This window comes from Oncorhynchus mykiss, chromosome 14 (assembly GCF_013265735.2).
Source record: "Oncorhynchus mykiss isolate Arlee chromosome 14, USDA_OmykA_1.1, whole genome shotgun sequence".
NCBI lineage: Eukaryota > Metazoa > Chordata > Actinopteri > Salmoniformes > Salmonidae > Oncorhynchus > Oncorhynchus mykiss.
Window position 1 is genome coordinate 26,911,111 of NC_048578.1, and position 22,314 is coordinate 26,933,424.

Below are 22,314 nucleotides of genomic sequence, written 5' to 3' on the forward strand. Positions count from 1 at the left end.
CCGATTGTACAAATGCCTCATCTATAGACATCATATTGACAGTTATCAATGTGTTCCAACTCAAATGTCTGGTTCGTCTCATTTGAATGTGCCATTGAGGAATTTTAATTTGAATAGCCACAGTCGATACTTCAGGCTTTGTGGTGGTGATTATCTCCTGAACCATCACTGCAGGACAGGTGAGGGAGGGTAGCACCCAACATCAACAGATGCAGCCAACAAAAACAGGGTCTTTCATTTAATTACACGTTTGCAGCATTACATCTGTGTCGCATGCCAGGAATTGTCTTTACTGCTCAGTGGATGTCCCTGAGGTCTCTTACCTTGAAGGTAGCGCGCATGCTCAAACCACTCACTCACAAGGGGGCATTGTTTAAAGTTATTAGGAGGGTCCGTCTGCGGACAGGGCACTATCAATTTAGTCCCTATCGCAAATTTGATATTGTAGTCGCCATTTATTTTCATCGTCACAACTTATATTGCTAAAACTAAACACTTTGACTAATATTTAGTTTTGATCAAGCATTGTTTAGATGTGGTAAATTATAGATTTGCACTGCAAAATGAGGCATCACCAGAGAAACGTTGACGTTTCTCCAATTTGTTAGCTAGCGAACTTTTAAACTGCACAAGTGAAGTAAACCAGCAACCCATGTCTATAAAATAAATTGCATTTGTTCAGATAATTTGGTGACAGTACTCGGTAACTGCGAGACTCAAGATGACCTTTCGAAAATGGTACCCCAACCTGGCTGTGGTCGCACGTGTCCGATTTGACCAAGGTATGGCTAATTAGCTAGCTAACGTTAGCTTTCACTAGCAAGTATTTTTAAGGCAACTTCTGTGTTTAATAGTTTAGTCAACCAATGTAATGTGTATTTAAATAAATGTTTATTACATTTGCCTGAACTGTCAGGTTGAAAACAGCTCCCTTCAAATGGATTCCACTCGTACCAAGTCATGGGATTCCGCTGTTGTCAAATTACTAGTAACGTTGTATTTGACGTTTCGTAGCAGGTTAGGATAATTTACGCTGCAGATAAGAGAAGGGCTATGATTATAGTTCGGTCAAATGCTTTTTTGTTGTTGTACATTTGACGTTAATTTGACAAAATCGGGATTCCTTCTAGCCATGACACTCGTACCACTGCGGTGGGCTCTGCGCTGGCAATTGCGCGCGTCCCGGAAGCTAGTGACCATGGTATATGTAGTTCTAAACCGCAGTGTTTACGTCTCTGTTAAAGTGCAGAACAGTAGCTAGATTTCCATAGAGTAATGCAGTGGGACACCATTTATAACCACATTACCTTCACGTTTTGGAACAGAGTTCTATATTTTTAAATATCTATTTTTCACTCGTTTTGATTTATGTTCGTCTGAAGTAGCCTATGGTCGCAGCGCTTGATGTACTGTCTGTCACCCAGGGTTGTGTTTTGTATCTGACACTGACAGTGGAGTATGGCGGACGGTGGCCGGTTCTACAGTGGTAAGTTACCCTGGAACAAAGCTTCAAATCTGCTTCTAAACAGTTGTTTTCCTCCTCTGCCTAGATCAGGAGGGAGTTGTCTTCCAGAGAGATGTCACGCGCAAAGGCAAGCTACCAGGAGGTAAAACGCCGAAGTGTAAACAAATAAGTGAGGCGCATATGGGGACAGGACAGTCGTTTACGTTTTCTGTGACCGAAGTGTGACACAGGAATTTTAGGCCACATCCCGATTCAGAAACAATCCCAAGCACACCTGGCTACCCATACAGTGTTGGCAATAATTTTTTTGTGAGAATCGCGATTGGCTCCCTGATTTGTCAGTAGATTATGTTTTGCCCCCTGCCTTGCTGCAGCAAGACATTTCTTCACCCCCTCCCCCCTTTGAGCTTCTCTGCGTGTGTGTGCACCATTGCTGTGACTGCTGTTGCACAGACAACTTGAACCAATTCGCTAAATGCTATGAAAACCATAGAAACCATCAGTGTCAAAATTCACCAAAGGCAGTCTGAAAAGTAGCTGAATTTGTTGCTAGCCTTTACAAATAAAAGTATCTGTAAGGGTCTGAAAACTTGCTAAATATAGGGACAAATTTTGCAACACTGGTGACCGTTGGTTAGTTGACCAGACTGAGGCATGCTCAATATTTTAAATGCAGATTCAGAAGTATTTGTGCCATTTATCACAAAATATTTGGAGCTACTTTAGTCACCTTTTTAAATATGCAGTTATGTGATGAATCATCTACAACTGTGTCTACAACATGATAATGTATATGCATAAACAGATATTCATACCAGAAGATTGCCCGTACGAGGTTGTTTATGATGATCCACCCTCTCTCTCTCTCTCCCTCCCCCAGAGCATGACAACAGAGTCGCGGGCCCTCAGTTCCGGGGGGGGCGTATGAGTCGGGGCCCAATCTACTACGACAGTCCGGCCAGGCAGCAGAGGCCTCGAGGGGGCCAAATGGGTGGGTACAGGGGCCCTGGACCGGGACCTCGGGTCCGGTTCGAAGATAACTATGTTGATGTAACTATGAACAGCGGGAGCCCACAGGATGGCAGCTCTCACCGCAGATTGTGAGTGAGATTGCATACTACAACTGTTACATGGCAGCGATAAGATTTTCTGTTACTGTCTATAAATAAACGTATGTTTTGTGAGATGATTCTTTGTCAGGTAACACTGTGCGCTCTGACCCCTTAGCAACCCGTACAGGTGGCCGAATCGGAGAGGTGATGGACAATTTGACCGAGACAGAAGAGGAGCTGGGGGCTACAGAGGAGAAGGTGGAGGAGGAAGAGAAGGAGGCGGAGGAGGAAAAGACAAGAGCAGTTGGTACAAGATGATTGTGAGTATCTTTAACGAAGAGCATGACAAGTATCTATTTCATTATGATAAACTATTTTATAGTCAACTAACTGCTCTCTCTGGCAGATTCCCTATGGGAGGAAATATGACAAGAAATGGCTGCTGACGGCTTTACAGAACCTGTGCTCCGTACCCTTCACACCTGTTCAGGTAAGTTGCTGGCAGACAGCCCAGCCATTATCATAGGACTTGACTGATGGGTTAAATGTTGTTTTTCTGATCACTGGGATAGAGGAGTCTAATGCTTTGAAACCAATACAAGTACATGTATGTCTGTCTATTAAACCGGGGCGGCAGGTTGCCTAGTGGTTAGAGCGTTGGACTTGTTATCGAAAGGTTGCAAGATCGAATCCCCGAGCTGACAAGGTAAAAATATGTTGTTCTGCCCCTGAACAAGGCAGTTAACCCACTGTTCCTAGGCCTATAATTTTTCTTAACTGACTTGCCCAGTTAAATAAAGGTAAAAAAAAATATATATAGAAGTAAATGTTGAGGATATTTACAAGTGCATTTAAGTATTAGTATTGTTTCTCTCTCTCTTGCCCCCCCCCCCCCCCCCCCCCCCCCATCCATCCATCTCCTTCAGTACCAGATTGAAGGCCATAAAGCCCAGTTCTACCTCGAGGATGCCTGCACAGCCAAGGCACTGTGCAGAGTCTCTCGCCAAATCACAGACACTGAGGGCTACAAGGTACAGCAGCATTCTCACTAACCGTTGGCTATACTCCTGGCTATAAGTGTAGTGTATCCCTTCTATTCCCCAAACCATGATCTCCCAATTCAATGTTATTTGATAAGAGCTGCAGATTGAATGTTAATATACACTGACACTCATTAAAATTGTTGCATGTTGCGTAAAGATTTTTGTACTGTAGAATTTCTTTGAAGTTACTACTTATTTATAATAATGTTTATGCTTCCTCTACACCCCCCCCCCCCCCCCCCCCCCCCCCATACACACACATCCACTCCTCTTTCCTCTCTAGGTGATAGTGCTGATGAACCCCTGTCCTCCTCCCGCCATCCTCAACACCCAACTGAAGCCTGAAGACATGGAGCACTTAAAGGTGAGAGATGGAGGGAGGGGGCAGCGATGGAGAAAGTTGGAAAATAATAAGGATGGATATTTACAGATGAATATGAGTAACTTCTGTAATATCTCTCAGCAATGCATGGCCAAGCGTTTTGATGGGTCCCAGCGAGCACTGGACCTGAACAACATCCGTACTGACCCAGGTAGCACCCCATACTACCTGGAGATTCAAACTAACCACTGTTTCTATCTTCCTCTGTCCTGGTCTAAAATGTATGTACCTCTGTTACAGACTTGGTGTCTCAGAACATCAGGGCGATCTTGAGCAGAAAAACCTTTATGGATGCTGTGGTCAAGATCATTGAGGAAAATATCCCTGAGGTAATAGTATAATAATACCAATCTATACCCATACAGTTTCAGTGTGTAGTGCTAAAATGTGTATCTCTCTTGTCCTCTTCTCTTATCTCAGCTGGTGTGTCTGAACTTGAGCAATAACAAGCTGTATAAACTGGAAGATGTGGCAGATCTGATAAGCAAGGCCCCACACCTGAAGATCCTCAACCTCTCCCACAATGAGGTGAGAGAAGAGACTGACCCTTAACCCTAATCTCTAACCTTGTCTATTCATTTTGGGGGCGAATCCTAACTTTCACATCACATGTTTACTACGTCATGCATTAATATCAATGGGAGATTACAAATTAGGATTTGCTCCTGAATCTGCTCACTCGCTTAACCTTTTCCCACTCAATCCTCTTTTTTCTTTCGCCATCTTCCTCCCAGTTGAAGTCAGAGAAGGAGCTGGATAGGTTGAAGGGTTTGAAGCTGGTTGAGCTGTGGTTGGACCGTAACCCACTGTGTGACCAGTTCAAGGACCAGCTCACCTACATCAGGTCAGTCTCTGAGCCTGGGTGATAGGCTGTGTGGGGGTTAGGCTGTGTGTGTTATTTAGTAGGTAGATGTGAGCACTGACATAGTCCGGTGGATGCCGCAGTCCAGTGGATGTCGTGGCCCTGTTGACTCCATTACGTTGAGTGGGTGTGTGAGGTGGGATGTGACTTCTCTGTTCTTGTTCCCTCTCCATTGTGAACATGGCCACCAGTGCTATCAGGGAGAGGTTTCCCCGGCTACTCAAACTGGTAAGATGTTCTCTTTTATTCTCTGATCCTCTCCATCCTTGACTGCATTTGATTTGCTTGTTTATTTCCTGTTGTTGTTCGGTAGGATGGTCATGACCTCCCCCCGCCGATAGTGTTTGAAGTGGTATCACCCACCACTACCCCCCCCTGCAAGGTCTGGTCCGTTTTCATTCACAGAATAACAAAAAGGTGCACTTGATTCATTTTATTCGCTTGGTTGATTCTGACAGATGCTCTTTTCTTTGACCAATCCAGGGTAGCTACTTCGGTTCAGAAGAAATCAAGGTCCTCATCATGCATTTCCTGCAACAGTAAGTGTATTCACATATCTTTTGTCAAGATTCAAGTATATTCCTTCAGAAAGGATATATTTGTCACCTCTAAGACAGGTAACACAGTGGGTGCTTGTCAAAATGCATAATTCCGAGCAAAGCAGTCCAAATCAAAGTATGCGAAACGAAGCATGGAGGGCACATTTCGAAGGCGTACTCCATCCGTGCATATTTTGAAGCATGCATCGACGCAAGCTTTAACGGAAATTATGCAAAGAAATGACCTGATCATGTCAAAAAAGTACGCAAAATGTATTGAAATCAATGGCAACCGTTATTTGAGCAGAAGCGAGAGAAAATGTTGCCTATTCACAAATCACATGTTGCCTGACTACAATATTTGATCTTGATACGTTAATAAATACATGGTGTTTCATTTCGGCATGTTTACCTGCCTACTTACCGTAGATTGCAAGCCCATAATAAGTCAATAGGGCTAACTGGCTAGCTACTACTGTTAGCTAGCCATGAAGAATTGACATCTATCTTGCATAATATTTGTTTGAGGTCATTTTGCTTGGTTAAACTATCTAGTTAGATACATTATTACAATTCACATATAGCTAGCTGATAGTTAAGAAGTAAAACGGTTGCTTTGTGTATGTGTTGTTTCGTCTTTATTGCCATTGTCATGGCTGGAAGACGGTTCAGTGAATGGGTAAGTCCATAGTAAGTCAATAGGGCTAGCCAACTAGCCACACAGAATTGGTAGCTACCCAAGAAAAATGTACCACTACCACGCATAATATTCATTTTAAATCAGTTTTGCCTGTTTAACAATTTTTTTATCTAATTGATTTAAATATTGACTGGCTGTCATCAGGCTGCCCACTCAAGAGAAAGCTTCAAACTGTAACTTGTCCCTGCAACCTGGTTCAGGTTATCAATCAACCTACCAGGCTAGTTAAAAACGGTATAGGAATGAAATCATCAACATGTATTGATCATATCTTTACTTATGCTGCAGAAATTTGTTTGAAAGCAGTATCCAAATTCATCGGCTGTTGTGATCACAATATAGAAGCCATATCTAGGAAAACCAAAGTTCCAAAGGCTGGGCCTAATATTGTATACAAGAGGTCATACAATAAGTTTTGTAGTGATTCCTATGTTGATGTGAAGAATTTGTTGGTCCATGGTGTGTAATGACGAGCAACCAGACGCTGCACTTGACATATTTATGAAATTGCTTATCCCAGTTACTGATAAGCACGCACCCATTAAGAAAATGACTGTAAAAACTGTTAAATCCCCGTGGATTGATGAGGAATTTAATTTATGGTTGAGAGGAATGAGGCAAAAGAGGTGGCAAATAGGTCTGGCTGTACAACCAATTTGGCAAACGTACTGCAAATTGAAAAATCATGTGGCTAAACTGAATAAAAAAAAGAAGAATCTACACTATGAAACAAAGATGAAAATAGTAAAAAGCTTTGGAGCACCTTAAATGAAATCTTGGGCAAAAAGGCAAACTCTGCTCCATCATTCAGATGGCTCATTCGTCACAAAACCCACTGATATTGCAAACTACTTTGATGTTTTTTTCAATGGCAAGATTAGAAAACTTAGGCATGACATGCCAGCAACAAAAGCTGACACTACACATCCAAGTATATCTGACCAAATTATGAAAGACAAGCATTGTAATTTTAAATTCTGTAAAGTGAGTGTGGAAGAAGTGAACAATCTATTGTTGTCTATCAACAATGACAAGTAACCGGGGTCTGACAACTTGGATGGAAAATTACTGAGGATAATAGAGGACAATTTTGCCACTGCTATTTACCATATCTTCAATTTAAGACTACTAGAAGTGTGTTTCCTCAGGCCTGGAGGGAAGCAAAAGTAATTCCCCTACCTAAAATAGTAAAGCCCCTTTAATGGCTCAAATAGCCTACCAATCAGCCTGTTACCAACCCTTAGAAAACTTTTGGAAAAAATGGTGTTTGACCAGATACAATGCTATTTTTCAGCACACTTATAGGGAAGGACATTCGGCAAGCACAGCACTTACACAAATTACTGATTGGCTGAGAGAAAATGCTCAAAATAAATTTGGGGGCTGTTTTGTTAAAATTCAGTACGGCTTTTGACATTATCGATCATAGTCTATTGCTGGAAAAACGTATGCATTATGGCTTTACACCCCTCTGCTATATTGTGGATAAAGAGCTCTGTCTAATAGAACACAGAGGGTGTTCTTTAATGGAAGCCTCTCCAACAAAATCCAGGTGGATTGAGGAATTCCCCAGGGCAGCTGTCTAGGCCCCTTTTACTTTTTTCAATCTTGACTAACGACATGCCACTGGCTTTGAGTAAAGCCAGCGTGTCTATGTATGCGGATGACTCAACACTACACGTCAGCAACTGAAATGACAGCAACACTTAACAAAGAGCTGCAGTTAGTTTCAGAAGGGGTGGCAAGGAATAAGTTAGTCCTAAATATTTCAAAAAATAAAAGCACTAAACCCTAAACCCCTGGAATAAATATTGTAATGAATAATGTGGAAATTGAGCAAGTTGAGGAGACTAAACTGCTTGGAGTAACCCTGGGTTGTAAACTGTCATGGTTAAAACATATTGATTCAACAGTAGCTAGGATGGGGAGAAGTCTCTCTATAATAAGCGCTGCTCTGCATTCTTAACAGCACTATCAATAAGGCAGGTCCTACAGGCCCTAGTTTTGTCGCACCTGGACTACTGTTCAGTCGTATGGTCAGGTGCCACAAAGAGGGACTCAGGAAAATTGCAATTGGCTCAGAACAGGGCAGCACGGCTGGCCCTTGGATATACAAAGAGAGCTAACATTAATAATATGCATGTCAATCTCTCCTGGCTCAAAGTAGAGGAGAGATTGATTACATCACTACTTGTATTTGTGAGAGGTATTGACATGTTGAATGCACCAAGCTGTCTGTTTGAACTACTGGAACACAGCTCAGAAACTCATGCATACCCCACAAGACATGCCACCAGAGATCTCTTCACAGTCCCCAAGTCCAGAACAGAATTTGGGAGGCGCAAAGTACTACATAGAGCCACGACTACATGGAACTCTATTCCACATCAAGTAACTCATGCAAGCAGTAAAATTTGATATAAAAACAGAAATAAACCTTATGGAACAGTGGGGACTGTGAAGCAACACAAACATATACACATGCATACAAACACACGATAACATACGCACTATACACACATGTACACATGGATGTTGTCTTATAGATATGTGGTGGTAGAGTAGAGGCCTAACAGGCTGACTACACCGCGAGCGTTGCAAAATACATTTAGAAATCCTATATTATTCAATCATTGCACCCACACTGCTCGCATGCGCCAACGATCATCTGCGCTGCCAAGGGGTAAAATAGAAGTCAGTTCTATTTGTGACGCAGTTGCGCTACAAGTCCTGCCTCTCCCATCTCCTCATTGGTTTATAGAAGCAGGTACCCACGTGCCATCTCCTCATTGGTTATACTCACATGGGTGACTGAAAGACGAACGAGGTCAGTGGCGGTAATGCACCTAATAAATATAAAGTCAAGAGAAGAAAAGGCCTAGAAGGAGGAGAGATGACTAGAAACGATTCGTTTGACCGTTTTATGTGTGTATTAATTGTCGGAGTAGAGGACCTTGTGCATTTCAGGTGAAATAACAGCTCAATGTTTATATCCCAGGACAAATTAGCTTGCAACAGCAAGCTAGCTAAATAGGACAAATTAGCTAGCAAGTGCAAGCTAGCTAGCTAAATTGCCATACATGTTTAATGCTTTTCGACCTGTCCCCAAATTAATTAATTGGTTCAGAGTTTGTTTTGATATTTTAACTTGCGTGTCGTGATCACATTTGGTTTGGGGGGACAAAATACATTTATGCACGATGGCACACATGTGCGCAGCCGGTTTGAGTTCCGTGTAAGGGCACACACTTAATATGCTGTGAAATCTGTTATGAATATATTGTAATATTTAAATGTATAACTACATACATAAATTCAAATAAATACAAACTAGCTGGCTAGCTAGATTATTAAGATTCATATCTAGCTGATCATTCTGAAGTAAAACGTTTGCTTTGTGTATATCTTGTTTCGTCTCTTGTTGCCATTATCCTGTTCAGTGAATGGGGAGGTGACGCGTGAGGTAATACAGTAGGGAGAGTGCGAGTTCTTCTCAAATGTAATGTTTTATGCATTCACCACACTCGTCCTCATAAGAACGTACTCAAGAGAACGTGGTTGGAGAATGCACTCGAATGCATGAGTGTGTGGAGCACGGTAGTATGCATATTGAGAAACACCCAGTGTGTATGACCTCTGACAGCTATTAAAGTGTTATGACCTCTATGGCAGATATTAGTGTTAGAACTTTTCTATGACGGTACTACAGTGTTATAACTTTTCTATTACAGGTACTACAGTGTATATGACTCTGGGAACAGACAGCCTCTTCTAGATGCCTACCATGATGGTGCCTCCTTCTCACTCAGCTTGCCCTCCAGTCAAAACCCAAACAGGTCTCTCACACACATTTCTCCATCTGAATGTCTGGCTCGTGGGAGTTCGGAATTACATATTTATTTGTGTGTTTTTCATCATAGGTGTAGTTTGAGAGAGTACCATAAAGACAGCCGTAACATAAAGCGACTCAAAGATCCATGTGAGTCTTCCAAATATTTTAAGACAATTAACAAGTCTGTCATCAACAGATTTGTCTGTTGTATTTCTGTAATAATATGTGGCATCTTCCCTCTGGAATCTGCTCCCCACAGCAACACGGTTCCGCCTACTGAAGCACACACGGCTAAACGTGGTGGCGTTGCTCAACGAGCTGCCTAAAACTCAGCATGACTCTGCCTCCTTCAATGTAGACGTCAACACTTACACGGTTAGGCAATATCTGATTGTTAGTGTAGCATTCTCAATACTATCATCAGTTCTTCTGTTCATGGTGGTTTTATTTTTCAAAACATTGAATTTTCTCTTTTTTAGACCACGTTACTGTCCTTTACGGTCAGCGGCATGTTCAAAGAAGTTGATGGTAAATCTGAAGACGCGGTCAGGGCCTTCTCTCGGGTCTTCATCGCAGTTCCTGCAGGAATTTCTGGGTAATTCTGAGGTCCCTCGTTCACCTGATCTTGGTTTTAAAAATCTCTTATAAGACTGTCTGTGCTGAAGAATGCTAAAACGATATCTTATATGATATACAAAAACAATGGTCAACGAATATTCATAAATATTGGCATCAGTTCTAAAAAAAAATGTAACAGTCCAACTGGTCCTATATTTAAGAAATCGGGGGGGTTAATTGAAAGAACGCTTCAAACTATTTGTCTTCCATTTCTCCCTCCAGTCTATGCATAGTGAATGACGAGCTATTTGTGCGCATCGCTACAACGGAGGAGATCCAGCATGCGTTCGCTGCTTCCGCCCCCACTCCCTCCAGCAGCCCAGTGCCCACCCTCACCGCCCCCCAGCAGGAGATGCTCTCCGCCTTCTCCCTCAAGTCTGGCATGAACCTTGAGTGGTCGCAGAAGTAAGTTTGTGGGCATGTTCAAGCGGATCAATTTTGCTAAGTCATTGGTCACTGCCTTTCAAAGTGTGTTGCATTATGGGGATAAAAATTGTCCGACTTGTGTCTACATGTCGACTACATTACCTTTATAAAAAACGTGATCAAAGGTCATGCAGTTTTTTATAAAGTCGCCTTCAAGTCGCTGCAGTTGCTTCTGACCGATTGCACCATGCAGCCGTCGCCTGGCTACTGGGAGGTACTATTTGTCAACCAATCATTAGGGTATTTTTGTTTGACCCATGCGAACAGTACCCGAGACGTGACGGAAACAGGAACCAACTTTTCCACAATTCAAATGTTATATGTACAAATTGGGATATTTTGAGGTGCTCTCCTGATGAAACTACAGAGGAGAGTAAATTAAATCTAGATCACTTTTACTCAACACACAGACTCATACAAAGCGCTCCCTCCCCCTCCATTTGGCAAATCTGCTTCATTAATAAGTGCATCGACGACATCGTCCCTAGTGCCTTCAGAAAATATTCGCACCACTTGACTTTTTCAACATTTTGTTGTGTTGCAGACTGAATTTAAAATGGATTAAATAGAAAAAAAATTTGTCACTGGCCTACACACAATACCCCATAATGTTAAAGCATAGTTATGTTTTTGGACATTTTTAAAAATGTATTCTAAATGAAAAGCTGAACTGCCTTGAGTCAATAAGTATTCAACCCCTTTTATGGCAAGCCTAAATACACTATACAAAAATATAAATGCAACATCAAATCCAACTTTATTTGTCATATGTGCCGAATACAGCAAGTGTAGACCTTACCGTGAAATGCTTACTTTACAAGCCTTTAACCAGCAGTGCAGTAACATGCAACATTTTCAAAGATTTTACTGAGTTACAGTTCATATAAGGAAATCAGTCAATTGAAATAAATTCATTAGGCCCTAAACTAGGGATTTCACATGACTGGGAATACAGTATATGCATCTGTTGGTCACAGTTACCTTAAAAACAGTAGGTTCATGGATCAGAAAACCAGTCAGTATCTGGGGTGACCACCATTTTCCTCATGCAGCGCGACACATCTCCTTCTCATAAGAGTTGATCAGGCTGTTAATTGTGGCCTGTGGAATGTTGTCCCACTCTTCTTCAATGGCTGTGCAAAGTTGCTGGATATTGGTGGGAACTGGAACACACTGTCTTACACGTCAATCCAGAGTATCTCAAACATGCTCAATGGGTGACATGTCTGGTGAGTATGCAGGCCATGAAAGAACTGGGCCATTTTCAGCTTCCAGGAATTGTGTACAGATCCTTGCGACATGGGGCCATGCATTATCATGCTGAAACATGAGGGGTAGGCGGCGGATGAATGACACAATGAGGATCTCGTTACGGAATCTCTGTGCATGCAAATTGCCATTGATAAAATGCAATTGTGTTCGTAGCTTATGCCTGCCCATACCTATACCACTCTGTTCACAAGGTTTATCAGAAAACCGCTCACCCACATGATTCCATACACATGGTCTGCGGTTGTGAGGCCGGTTGGACATATTGCCAAATTCTCTCTTTCAAAAAAAAATGTTTTAGGCGGCTTATGGTAGAGAAATTAACATTTATTTCTCTGGCAACAGCTCTGGTGGACATTCCTGCAGTCAGCATGCCAATTGCATGCTCCCGGAAACATGAGACTTTGTGTTGTGTGATGACAACTGCACATTTTAGTGGCCTTTTGTCTCCAGCACAAGGTTCACCTGTGTAATGATCATGCTGCTTGATATGCCACACCTGTCAGGTGGATGGATTATCTTGGCAAAGTAGAAATATTCACAAACAGGGTTGTACATTTTTTTTGAGAAATTCACTTCAATTTTCAACTTTTCAATTTCAAACACAGATTCAACCACAAAGACCAGAGAGGTTTTCCAATGTCTCGCAAAGAAGGGCACCTATTGGTAGATGGGTAAAAGTAAAAAAGCAGCCTGTCCCTTTTAACATGGTGAAGTTATTATTAGGCTTTGGATGGTGTATCAATACACCCAGTCACTACAAAGATACAGGCGTCCTTCATAACTCAGTTGCCAGAGAGGAAGGAAACTCCTCAGGGATTTCACCATGAGGCCACTGGGGATTTTAAAACAGATAAAGAGTTTAATGGTTGTGATATGATAACTGAGGATGGATCAACAACATACTGCAAAAAAATGTGGCAAAGAAATTAATTATTTGTCCTGAATACAAAGCGTTATGTTTGGTGCAAATCCAACAGAATGCATCACTCTTTATATTTTCAAGTATGATGGTGGCTGCATCATGTTATAGGTATGCCATCGGCAAGGACTAGTGAGTTTTTTTAGGATAAAAATAAATGGAATACAGCTATAAGCAAAGGCAAAATCCTAGAGGAAAACCTGGTTCAGCCTGTTTTCCAACAGACTGGGAGACAAATTCACCTTTTAGCAGGACAATAACCTAAAACACAGGGCCAAATATACACTGGAGTTGCTTTCTAAGATGACACTGAATCTTCTTGAGTTGTCTAGTTACAGTTTTGACATAAATTGCCTTAAAATAGGGCAAGACTTTTTAAAATGGCTGTCTAGCAATCAACTTGACAGAGCTTGAATATTTTTTAAGAATAATGGGCAAATATTGTACAATCCAGTTGTGCAAAGCTCTTAGACTTACCCAAAAAGACTTGCAGCTGTAATCGCTCCCAAAGGTTCTTCTACAAGTATTGATTCGGGTGTGAATACTTATGTAAATTAGATTTTTGAATTTAATAAATTTGCAAACATTTCTAAAAACAATTTCACTGTCATTATGGGGTCTTGTGTGTAGATGGGTGAGAATATATATGTTTTAAATCCATTTTGAATTCAGGCTGTAACACAACAAAATGTGGAATAAGTCAAGGGGTATGAATACTTTGAAGGCACTGTTCATGTTTCAAGCAGTCCACCATAGTCTCTGTGCCCAAGAACGCCACGGTAACCTGTCAAATGACTATCACCCCCGTAGCACTCAAATATCTAGCCATGAAATACTTTGAAAGGCTGGTCATGGCTCACATCAACGCCATCATCCCAGACCCACCTCTCCAATTCGCATACCGTCCTAACAGATTCACAGATAACACAATCTCTACTACATTCCACACTGCACTCTCCCACCTGGACAAAAGGAACACCTTCGTGAGAATGCTGTTCATTGACTACAGCTCAGTGTTCAACACCATAGTGCCCTCAATGCTCATCACTAAGCTAAGGTTCCTGGTTCTAAACACTTCCTCTGCAACTGGATCCTGGACTTCCTGACAGGCCGCCACAAGGTGGTGAGGCAGCAACACATAGGCAGCAACACATCCGCCACGCTGACCCACAACACGGGGGCCCCTCAGGGGTGCGTGCTTTGTCCCCTCCTGTACTCTCTATTCACCCACGCACGACTCCAACACCATCATTAAGGCCTGATCAGTGACGATGATGAGACAGCTTATAGGGAGGAGGTCAGTGACCTGGCAGTGTGGTGGCAGGACAACAACGGCAGTAAAACAAAGGAGCTGATTGCAGACTACAGGATGCGGAGGGCCGAGCACGTGACCGGGCTGTAGTGGAGTGGTTTGAGTGCTTCAAGTTCCTCTGTGTCCACATCACTAAAGATCTATCATGGTCCAAATTAGTGATGCATTGATATGACATTTGTGACCGATATCCAATATTCTACTTGCCCCAAAAAAGGATACCGATAACCAATATTAAACATTTTAGCGGCACTTTAAGTATTCTAATACAGCTAAATAGTTAACACACACACGGACGCAGCAGTCTACGGTACTGCATCGCCGTACTACAGTCCCTGGTTCGAATCCAGGCTGTATCACATCCGGCCGTGATTGGACGTCCCATAGGGCGGTGCACAACTGGCCCAGCATAGTCCGGGTTTGGAAGGGGGTAGGCCGTCATTGAAAAAAATAATTTGTTCTTAACTGACTTGCCTTGTTAAATAAAGGTTACACACACACACCACACTGACCAAAAAGTTATTTTGTTGCCGTTTACGTATGTCCCCATTACCAGTAAAACATAATCAAACCTATTTCTTTCACTTACTTGCTGTGCTGTTTCGTTTTAATTTGTTCAGTTTCATTCTTAACCAGGATTTCTATAGAACGCTGTTTGGGTCTTTGCGTGTCAAAAAATATACTATTTAACACTATTTGACGTGTCAAATAAGCTTGTTGACCAATCAGGACATGAATATGACTGCACGTCACATAATAAATTTAACGTGTTCATACATTTTTTACGTAGTTATTACACATGGATTACACTCACTCATATTTCATATGTCACAACGATTCATCGATGCATATGCTATGATGCTGGTAAAGTTGTCTTGCGCACCTACAGTACTGGTCATAAAAAAAAGCTAGCTAGCTCATTGATGCAAGCAATGTTCTTCACCAAAAACATAGCAAAACAACATCTGTTTCAGTAGCTATATAGTTAGCTAATTAACTATATAGCCAGGTGTCATCATCTAAAATAACCCTAATTTATAAGACAGTTCTTGTTTGATTAATGGTGGTCGGACTCATCTATGTGAAACTAGCCACAATAAGGATTAGCCTCAATAGTGGACTTTGCGGTTAGCCTTCAAAATAAAAGTATGGCATAATTCTACTATTTGTATTATTTTGCGTCACTGTCAATGACATACTCAAAATCCACTATTGTGCCTAATCCTTATACATTAATGAAAATGACTGCAGTTTTTACTGGTCATTGTTTTCAGGCTGGTTGTATTGGTGCTAGCTAGGTACCAAGCTAAAGCTAGCTACCCCATAAGTTGCGGTCGAACAAATGATGCTTTATTACCAACGCGGTATTGTAAACGCATCGCTTGTGGCTGGTGTTTGCTTGCTTGCTGACTTCTTTGTACAGATTTGACAGTGCTACTGTTTCTTTTTTGACACGCAAAGACCCAAACGGCATTCCATAGTATGCATGTCGTGAAGCTAATAGCAGTGACGCTATTACTGTGTAACTCCAGTAGGGCAACATCTGAAAAATAGGGCACTTGGTAGTGTTAACCTGTGCTCGACCAGTCGGCGAAAGCCAACATCACCACGACAGAGAATGGTTGATTGTCAAGGACAATGAATTCCATTATCTTGGCTTTAATGGATTTTGCCTTTGAGTTATCTCGCTGACATGTTGTTACTCTTTCAAATGACTGCTTGACTTGTTGACTGCTCGATCCTCACAGCAGACATTGTGGGCTAGTTTAGGAATGCTGTGTTGCACGTATAGCGCAACATTTTATGTGGCGTCATCACGTCATGTACTTTCATTATATAAGTATGCACGTCAGCTTTGACATCAGTTTTGCACATTGTGCGTTAAACTAGACATCGGCTGATTCTGATGTTGGCATTTTTAGCTAATATCAGCCGATATGTTCACCGATGTATTGTGCATCCCTAGTCCAAACACACCAACACAGTCATCTTAGAGGGCACAACGATGCCTCTTCTCCCTCAGGAGGCTGAAAAGATTTGGCCTGGGCCCTCGGATCCTCAAAGGTATACAGCTGCAACATTGAGAGCATCTTGACTGGCTCCATCACCGCTTGGTATGGCAACGCTTACACGGAACCCAAACCGGCTGCGCGCGTGCACCATCGTGCATAAATGTACTCTGTCCCCCCACACCAAACGTGATCACGACACGCAGGTTAAAATATCAAAACAAACTCTGAACCAATTATATTAATTTGGGGACAGGTCGAAAAGCATTAAACATGTATGGCAATTTAGCTAGCTAGCTAGCTAGCTTGCACTTGCTAGTTAATTTGTCCTAATTAGCTAGCTTGCTGTTAACTAATTTTGTTGTTATTTCACCTGAAATGCACAAGGTCCTCTACTCCGACAATTAATCTACACATAAAACGGTCAACCGTATCGTTTCTAGTCATCTCTCCTAGGCTTTTTCTTCTCTTGACTTTATATTGCGATTGGCAACTTTCATAAATTAGGTGCATCACCGTCACTGACCTCGTTCGTCTTTCAGTCACCCACGTGGGTATAACCAATGAGGAGATGGCAAGTGGGTACCTGCTTCTATAAACCAATGAGGAAATGGGAGAGGCAGGACTTGCAGCGCGATCTGCGTCAGAAATAGAACTTACTTCTATTTTAGCCCTTGGCAACGCAGATGCTCGTTGGTGCGCGCAAGCAGTGTGGGTGCAATAATTGAATAACATTGATTTCTAAATTGATTTGCGGTGTAGTCAGCCTCTTAGCATCTACAGAGTTACAGTGGGTAGTGCGTACGGCCCAGTACATCACTGAGGCCGAGCTCCCTGCTGCTCCAGGACCTCTATACCAGGCGGTGACAGGAAAGCCCCCAAAAAATCTGACTCCAGCCACAGACTGTTCTCTCTGCTACCACACAGCAAGCGGTGAACAACCCTAAGCACCTTTTACCCCCAAGCCATGAAACTTAAAAACAAGACCGCTAATTAGCTAATCAAATGTCTACTCGGACTACCTGCATTTACCTCTCTTGAACTGACTCTATGCACACACACTGGACTCTGCCCACACACTCTTATATACATAGACTGACACTCCAACATACACACTACATACGCCCACACACATGCAAACTGACGCCACACACACATACGCTTCTGTTACTGTCTTGTCTATCCTGTTGCCTAGTCACTTGACCCCTACCTATATGTACAGTACATAGCTACCTCAATTAACTTGTACTTCTGCCATTGTATTTTCTACTCCCTATTCATGGGTTGCATGTTGTCACTATTGTTTTGAATGTTTGTTTTGAACTGAGCATTCTACTCAATGCATCATCAATGAGCGCTGATGAAGATTGTCAAAAGTGCATTACAGTGGCTTGGAAATACAATGACATTCGAAAGGAGGCAAACAATTGGTAGGAAAACCTTTTGTCATCATTTTGATTTCACCAGATTGACTTTAGATGCACTATAACCAAAGATTTTTATAACTAATCCAAGATAAACCACAGTCTGTCGTTTCCAATGAGAACAAATGATCCATAGTGGGCAGAACAAGCAAGGAGGGGGCAGGGCCAAGCACGAGCTAGTGAGATCCTATTGGCGCATTCTAGCATCATCTGCATATTTTCATTAGTGAACGCCTACTCTGAAGTGTGCTTGTGCAGTAACACAATTCGCCTTTGCACTCCTAAACAATGCGATTGAAAAAAAAAAAAAAAAATGCGCAAAGGGTCAAGTCTACAAACTTTAGTCCACTCTGTTCATAACAGATTCAACTTTGGGGAACAGAAAACTGTATTGAGATCAAATGTTTCATACATGAGAAAATATGCCGAATGTCAGCCAAAATCTATCTCGTTCCATCTTCTCCCACTGCCCGCCAGTGGTCTTCTTCTACCATATTTGGTAGTGAGTGGAAACGCCAAGTGGATGCTTCACATTTATACATCCAGTGAAAATGTCTCATTGTTCTATCTATGGTATAACGTTAGTTAAGATTGAGGGGAGGCCACTGGATTTTAGCTAGCTAGCGTTAGCACGGCTAGCTATTTTTGACAAATTTTGCTAGCTAATGACAACATTGACATCTGTCTAAAGTAAATTTGATGACATTATAATCCTGGCAAAGTTGTTTCCTACCAAATATTTCACAACTTTAGCAATGTCATTGTATTTCCAGACACTATAGTGTAATTTGGACAACAGTAGTTAGCCTCCGTCCAGAATGACTGGGCTTATCACCACGTTAGGGCACCACTATGGCGCCGCCGATAGAGGGCAGCTTGAGAACATTCATAACAATGGCATGATGCGACCGAGTGACGGAGGTGCAACCCATGAATACACGGAGTGTACGAATCATTAGGAACACCCTCCTAGTATTGAGTTGCACCCCCTTTTACCCTCAACAGCCTCAATTCATTGCGGCATGGACTCTACAAGGTGTCAAGCATTCCACGGGTGCTGGCCCATGTTGACTCCAATGCTTCCCACAGTTGTTAAGTTGGCTGGATGTCCTTTGGGTGGTGGACCATTTCTTGATACATACGGGAAAATGTTGAGTGAAAAACCCAGCAGCGTTGTAGTTCTTGACACACGCCTGGCACTTACTACCATACCTCAAAGGCACTTAAGTATTTTGTCTTGCCCCTTCACCCTCTGAATGACACACATACACAATCCATGTCTCAATTGTATCACGGCTTGAAAATTGGAAGGTTGGCGACATGTTTATTTTGACATTACAAAGATAAACTTTTGTAAAAAATGCCAACATGTTGCATGGAGCCTTGCTGTAGGTAAACCACAACAGTGTCTGACTTTCGGCTGTCATAAATGCACCTCCCCCATCGTCACTCGTCGACTTTCCTCTACAGTCGGCTGCGTTAGCATTATTACTGCTCGAACACACCTTGCGTGTACTTGCTTGACAGAGGGTCAATGTTAAAGGTCAAATTCTAAAGGTCGATGTTTGGCGCAGAAACATTCACTGTGATGTTCTCTCTGTGTCAGGTGTCTTCAGGACAATGAGTGGGATTTCAACAAAGCTGCACAGATCTTCACACAATTAAAAGTAAAGTATCATGAATCAACTGTCTAATAAAAGTTTGATTAAATACATGCATATTCTGAGTTCCACTTTGTCCAACTAAATGTTGTTTTTCTCCCCAACGTCTCCCTCAGATTGAAGGCAAGATTCCAGATGTCGCTTTTATAAAGTGAAGTTGGAAGAATACATGCTGTTGATACTGGATATTAGATTTTCTGTTAATAATAACTAGAATAGAATTGTATATATTTTATGGGTTTTGGTTTTATCCTTTTACTGAAGTAGAAAGATAATGTCCACAACGTTGACTTTCTGCTCCATTGTTTTAGTAACAGTGTCAAGGTTGTTTGACTTGATGACTGATGTTATGATAAAATCTTGGTTATTTTAACCTTAGTTTAAAGTCATGTTTTCATTGTAATACAGTAAAAGAAAAAGCAATTGGTTTTGAATTTGTGTTCAACCTGTTTTCAAGATTGTTTGTTATAAAATTGGCTACCAAAATGTATCAAATTCACACACTCTGAAAATAAATTGTATTCCACAGCAAAATTATGATTATCACTGGATGACAGTAGTACCACACGTACAAATACCGGTCGCGTTCAGCCGCTCAAACGTTGCATGCATCAACCAATTGCTGTGTAGTCAGCTAATACGTAAAATAACTATTCAGACGTTGTAAGATCTGGCATGTATCAGCAACGCCTGGGTAGAGGTATACAAGAGGAACGCGCACACCGTTTTGTTTTGACCTTCCAAAGATGGCGTACATCAATCTAATTTACGGCTTTTGCGACTGATGACGCAATGACGCAGCGCCGTCCCCACCATACATTCAGTTCAAGTATGAAAACAATAAACAACCCTGAGAAACGGGAGATATGCAAGAAGATCTGTCGTCCAGTTTCGACAGAAATACAGCTAAAAGATTAACTGGAACAACCATAGACGAGTTGAACGTTCTGTAAAACGACGTTGGACTCATCGGTCCTGACACAAAGGATTTCCGAGAGACGGCTTTCCCTTAGCCCCTTCTAGCTAGCCATGTAGCTCGTTCTTCATTAGTACACTTTGCTTTCTTTGTTATGCAGTTGCCAGAGGACTGTTTTCGCATTCGTTTTCCTCCGTCTCTTCGCTCCCTCACCCTGAACTTGCTGGCCCTATGTCTCGCTGGCTTTTCCCCTGGTCAGGCTCAATCAAGAAGCGGGCCTGTCGGTACCTCTTACAGCATTACCTCGGTCACTTCTTGCAAGAACGACTGAGTTTGGAACAGTTAAGTTTGGACCTGTACAATGGTAGTGGTGTCATCAAAGAAATCAACATTGACGTTTGGGTAAGTTAGTGAAAGTAGTACGGTCGTTTAACTGTCGGAACAACTGGTTGCTTTTGTGTGTTCTCATGCACCCTGGTCCTCAACTAACTTATTTCGCAATTTCAAGACCTGAACATAACAACAATCAACGTCATATCCTCGCTTCTCGTGAGTTCAAGGAACAGCCGTTCCGAGATATTTTTGTCAGCATCTAATTGGAAAATAACTCACCTCATCCAGTGTCGCTGCAGTTCAGTTGAAATATATATGACCAAGTTATACTTAGGTCTTGCAAACGCACTCACTTTCAATCAGCAGAACAGACAAACCCATTGCCCTAAGCCATTTACACCAGCTGTTTATTGTAGGACACGTTTCTTTTTCCAACATCTTCCAGTCATCTCTTAATTTCTCATCACACCTCCTTCCTTCTCCCCCAGGCGGTCAACGAACACTTGGAGTCTCTTGGGGCTCCATTTGAGATTGTGGATGGGTTTGTGAGCAGCATAGAGGTGACAATTCCCTGGTCAGATCTTGTCACCGACCACTGCACCCTCGTCATCTCAGGCCTTCAGATAACATGCAGACCCAAGTACAGGAGCAGTAAGTCTCAGCCTGACAGCCAGTCTACCTGACTAATGAGATCTTTGTTATTACCATGTTATTGTATCAGCTCCTGTTCCTGTCACTGCCGCAGGCCTGTCAGGTTCAGAAAGGAAGTTGTGGTAACCATTGATTAGCAACCTTTTAGGATGTTATTGTCAACAAAGACAAATACAGTAATGTCTAGTACTAGCTAACCATTTGTTGTAAATGCCTGAGCTCAAGAGAAGACATCTTACACTATCCCATGCTCAACATTTCTCAGAGCCAGCTGAATCATGCCTTGTTTTTGTTTTATTGTAGGTGGGGGGTTGGACTCCCAGGGCTGGTCCACATGCATGACCTCCAGCATGCAGCTGGCCCAGGAGTGTCTAAAGGACCCCCCTGAGGCGTCAGAGGAGCCGCCCGCTCCACTGGAGGGCCTGGAGATGTTTGCACAAACTATTGAGACAGGTGAGTCACTGGGTAGGCCTTGTTTGTGTGTGTGTGTGTGTGTGTGTGTGGGGGGGGGGGGGGGGGGGGGGGAGAGACTATTTTAAAGTTGTCATTATTGTTCCTGTACTGTCCCCAGTGGTAGGTTAGTGCCTTCTTCTGAAGATAACAACTTTTCCTGTAATTTTCAAACTGTGCAGTCAAAGTAATGTACTGTCAATTCCAAACTTGTGAGATAAGGACTGATATCATATCACTGGTGTCCCTTCTGGTTTCTTTGTGACCAAAATGCTTAGTGATAACGGATGTCCTTGTTTGTGTTATGTTGCAGTCCTGCGTCGGATCAAAGTCACCCTCCTGGACACCATCGTCCGAATCGAGCACCAGCCCCTGAACATGGAGACGGGCATTGCCTTAGAGGTGCACATCAAACGGTATGTTGGTTCTCACCACACTGACATTCTTA

General features: G+C 42.3%; 2 protein-coding genes across 6 annotated transcripts in view; both read left to right on the top strand.

Moving 5' to 3' along the window:
- Positions 1-362: 362 nt before the first annotated feature.
- On the top strand, positions 363-20,050 carry zgc:153681 (uncharacterized protein LOC751719 homolog). 4 transcript variants are annotated; one of them, XM_036943205.1, is made up of 21 exons: positions 363-782; positions 1,551-1,607; positions 2,346-2,565; positions 2,693-2,837; positions 2,924-3,007; positions 3,444-3,548; positions 3,844-3,924; positions 4,024-4,093; positions 4,183-4,271; positions 4,363-4,470; positions 4,677-4,786; positions 4,996-5,032; positions 5,118-5,186; positions 5,288-5,343; positions 9,775-9,879; positions 9,964-10,022; positions 10,135-10,250; positions 10,355-10,470; positions 10,716-10,898; positions 19,462-19,522; positions 19,633-20,050. In XM_036943205.1, exons 1-21 carry the CDS (start codon positions 722-724, stop codon positions 19,669-19,671), a joined length of 1,971 nt encoding a protein of 656 aa, XP_036799100.1. In that variant the 5' UTR covers positions 363-721; the 3' UTR covers positions 19,672-20,050. The 4 variants fall into 4 exon arrangements, with proteins under 4 accessions (XP_036799100.1, XP_036799098.1, XP_036799099.1 ...); XM_036943203.1 differs by having other exon boundaries at positions 9,775-10,022; XM_036943204.1 differs by lacking the exon at positions 363-782 and adding an exon at positions 1,204-1,486 and having other exon boundaries at positions 9,775-10,022.
- Positions 20,051-20,286: 236 nt separating this feature from the next.
- atg2a (autophagy related 2A) overlaps positions 20,287-22,314 on the top strand; it is a 28,748-nt gene continuing 26,720 nt past the window's right edge. For both annotated transcript variants that reach the window (XM_036943201.1, XM_036943202.1), the window contains exons 1-4: positions 20,287-20,834; positions 21,254-21,416; positions 21,720-21,869; positions 22,180-22,282. In XM_036943201.1, the coding sequence (XP_036799096.1) occupies positions 20,664-20,834; positions 21,254-21,416; positions 21,720-21,869; positions 22,180-22,282 (587 nt within the window). In that variant the 5' untranslated portion in view covers positions 20,287-20,663. The remainder of the gene's footprint in view (positions 20,835-21,253; positions 21,417-21,719; positions 21,870-22,179; positions 22,283-22,314) is intronic.

What these genes read in the sequence shown, in the direction of transcription:
- zgc:153681 (XM_036943203.1), top strand. Translation starts at nt 722, where the DNA reads ATGACCTTTCGAAAATGGTACCCCAACCTGGCTGTGGTCGCACGTGTC. An exon ending in GCAGTTGGTACAAGATGATT is followed by an intron (nt 2,838 to 2,923) that starts GTGAGTATCTTT and finishes TCTCTCTGGCAG; the next exon opens with ATTCCCTATGGGAGGAAATA. An exon ending in AAAGCGACTCAAAGATCCAT is followed by an intron (nt 10,023 to 10,134) that starts GTGAGTCTTCCA and finishes TGCTCCCCACAG; the next exon opens with CAACACGGTTCCGCCTACTG.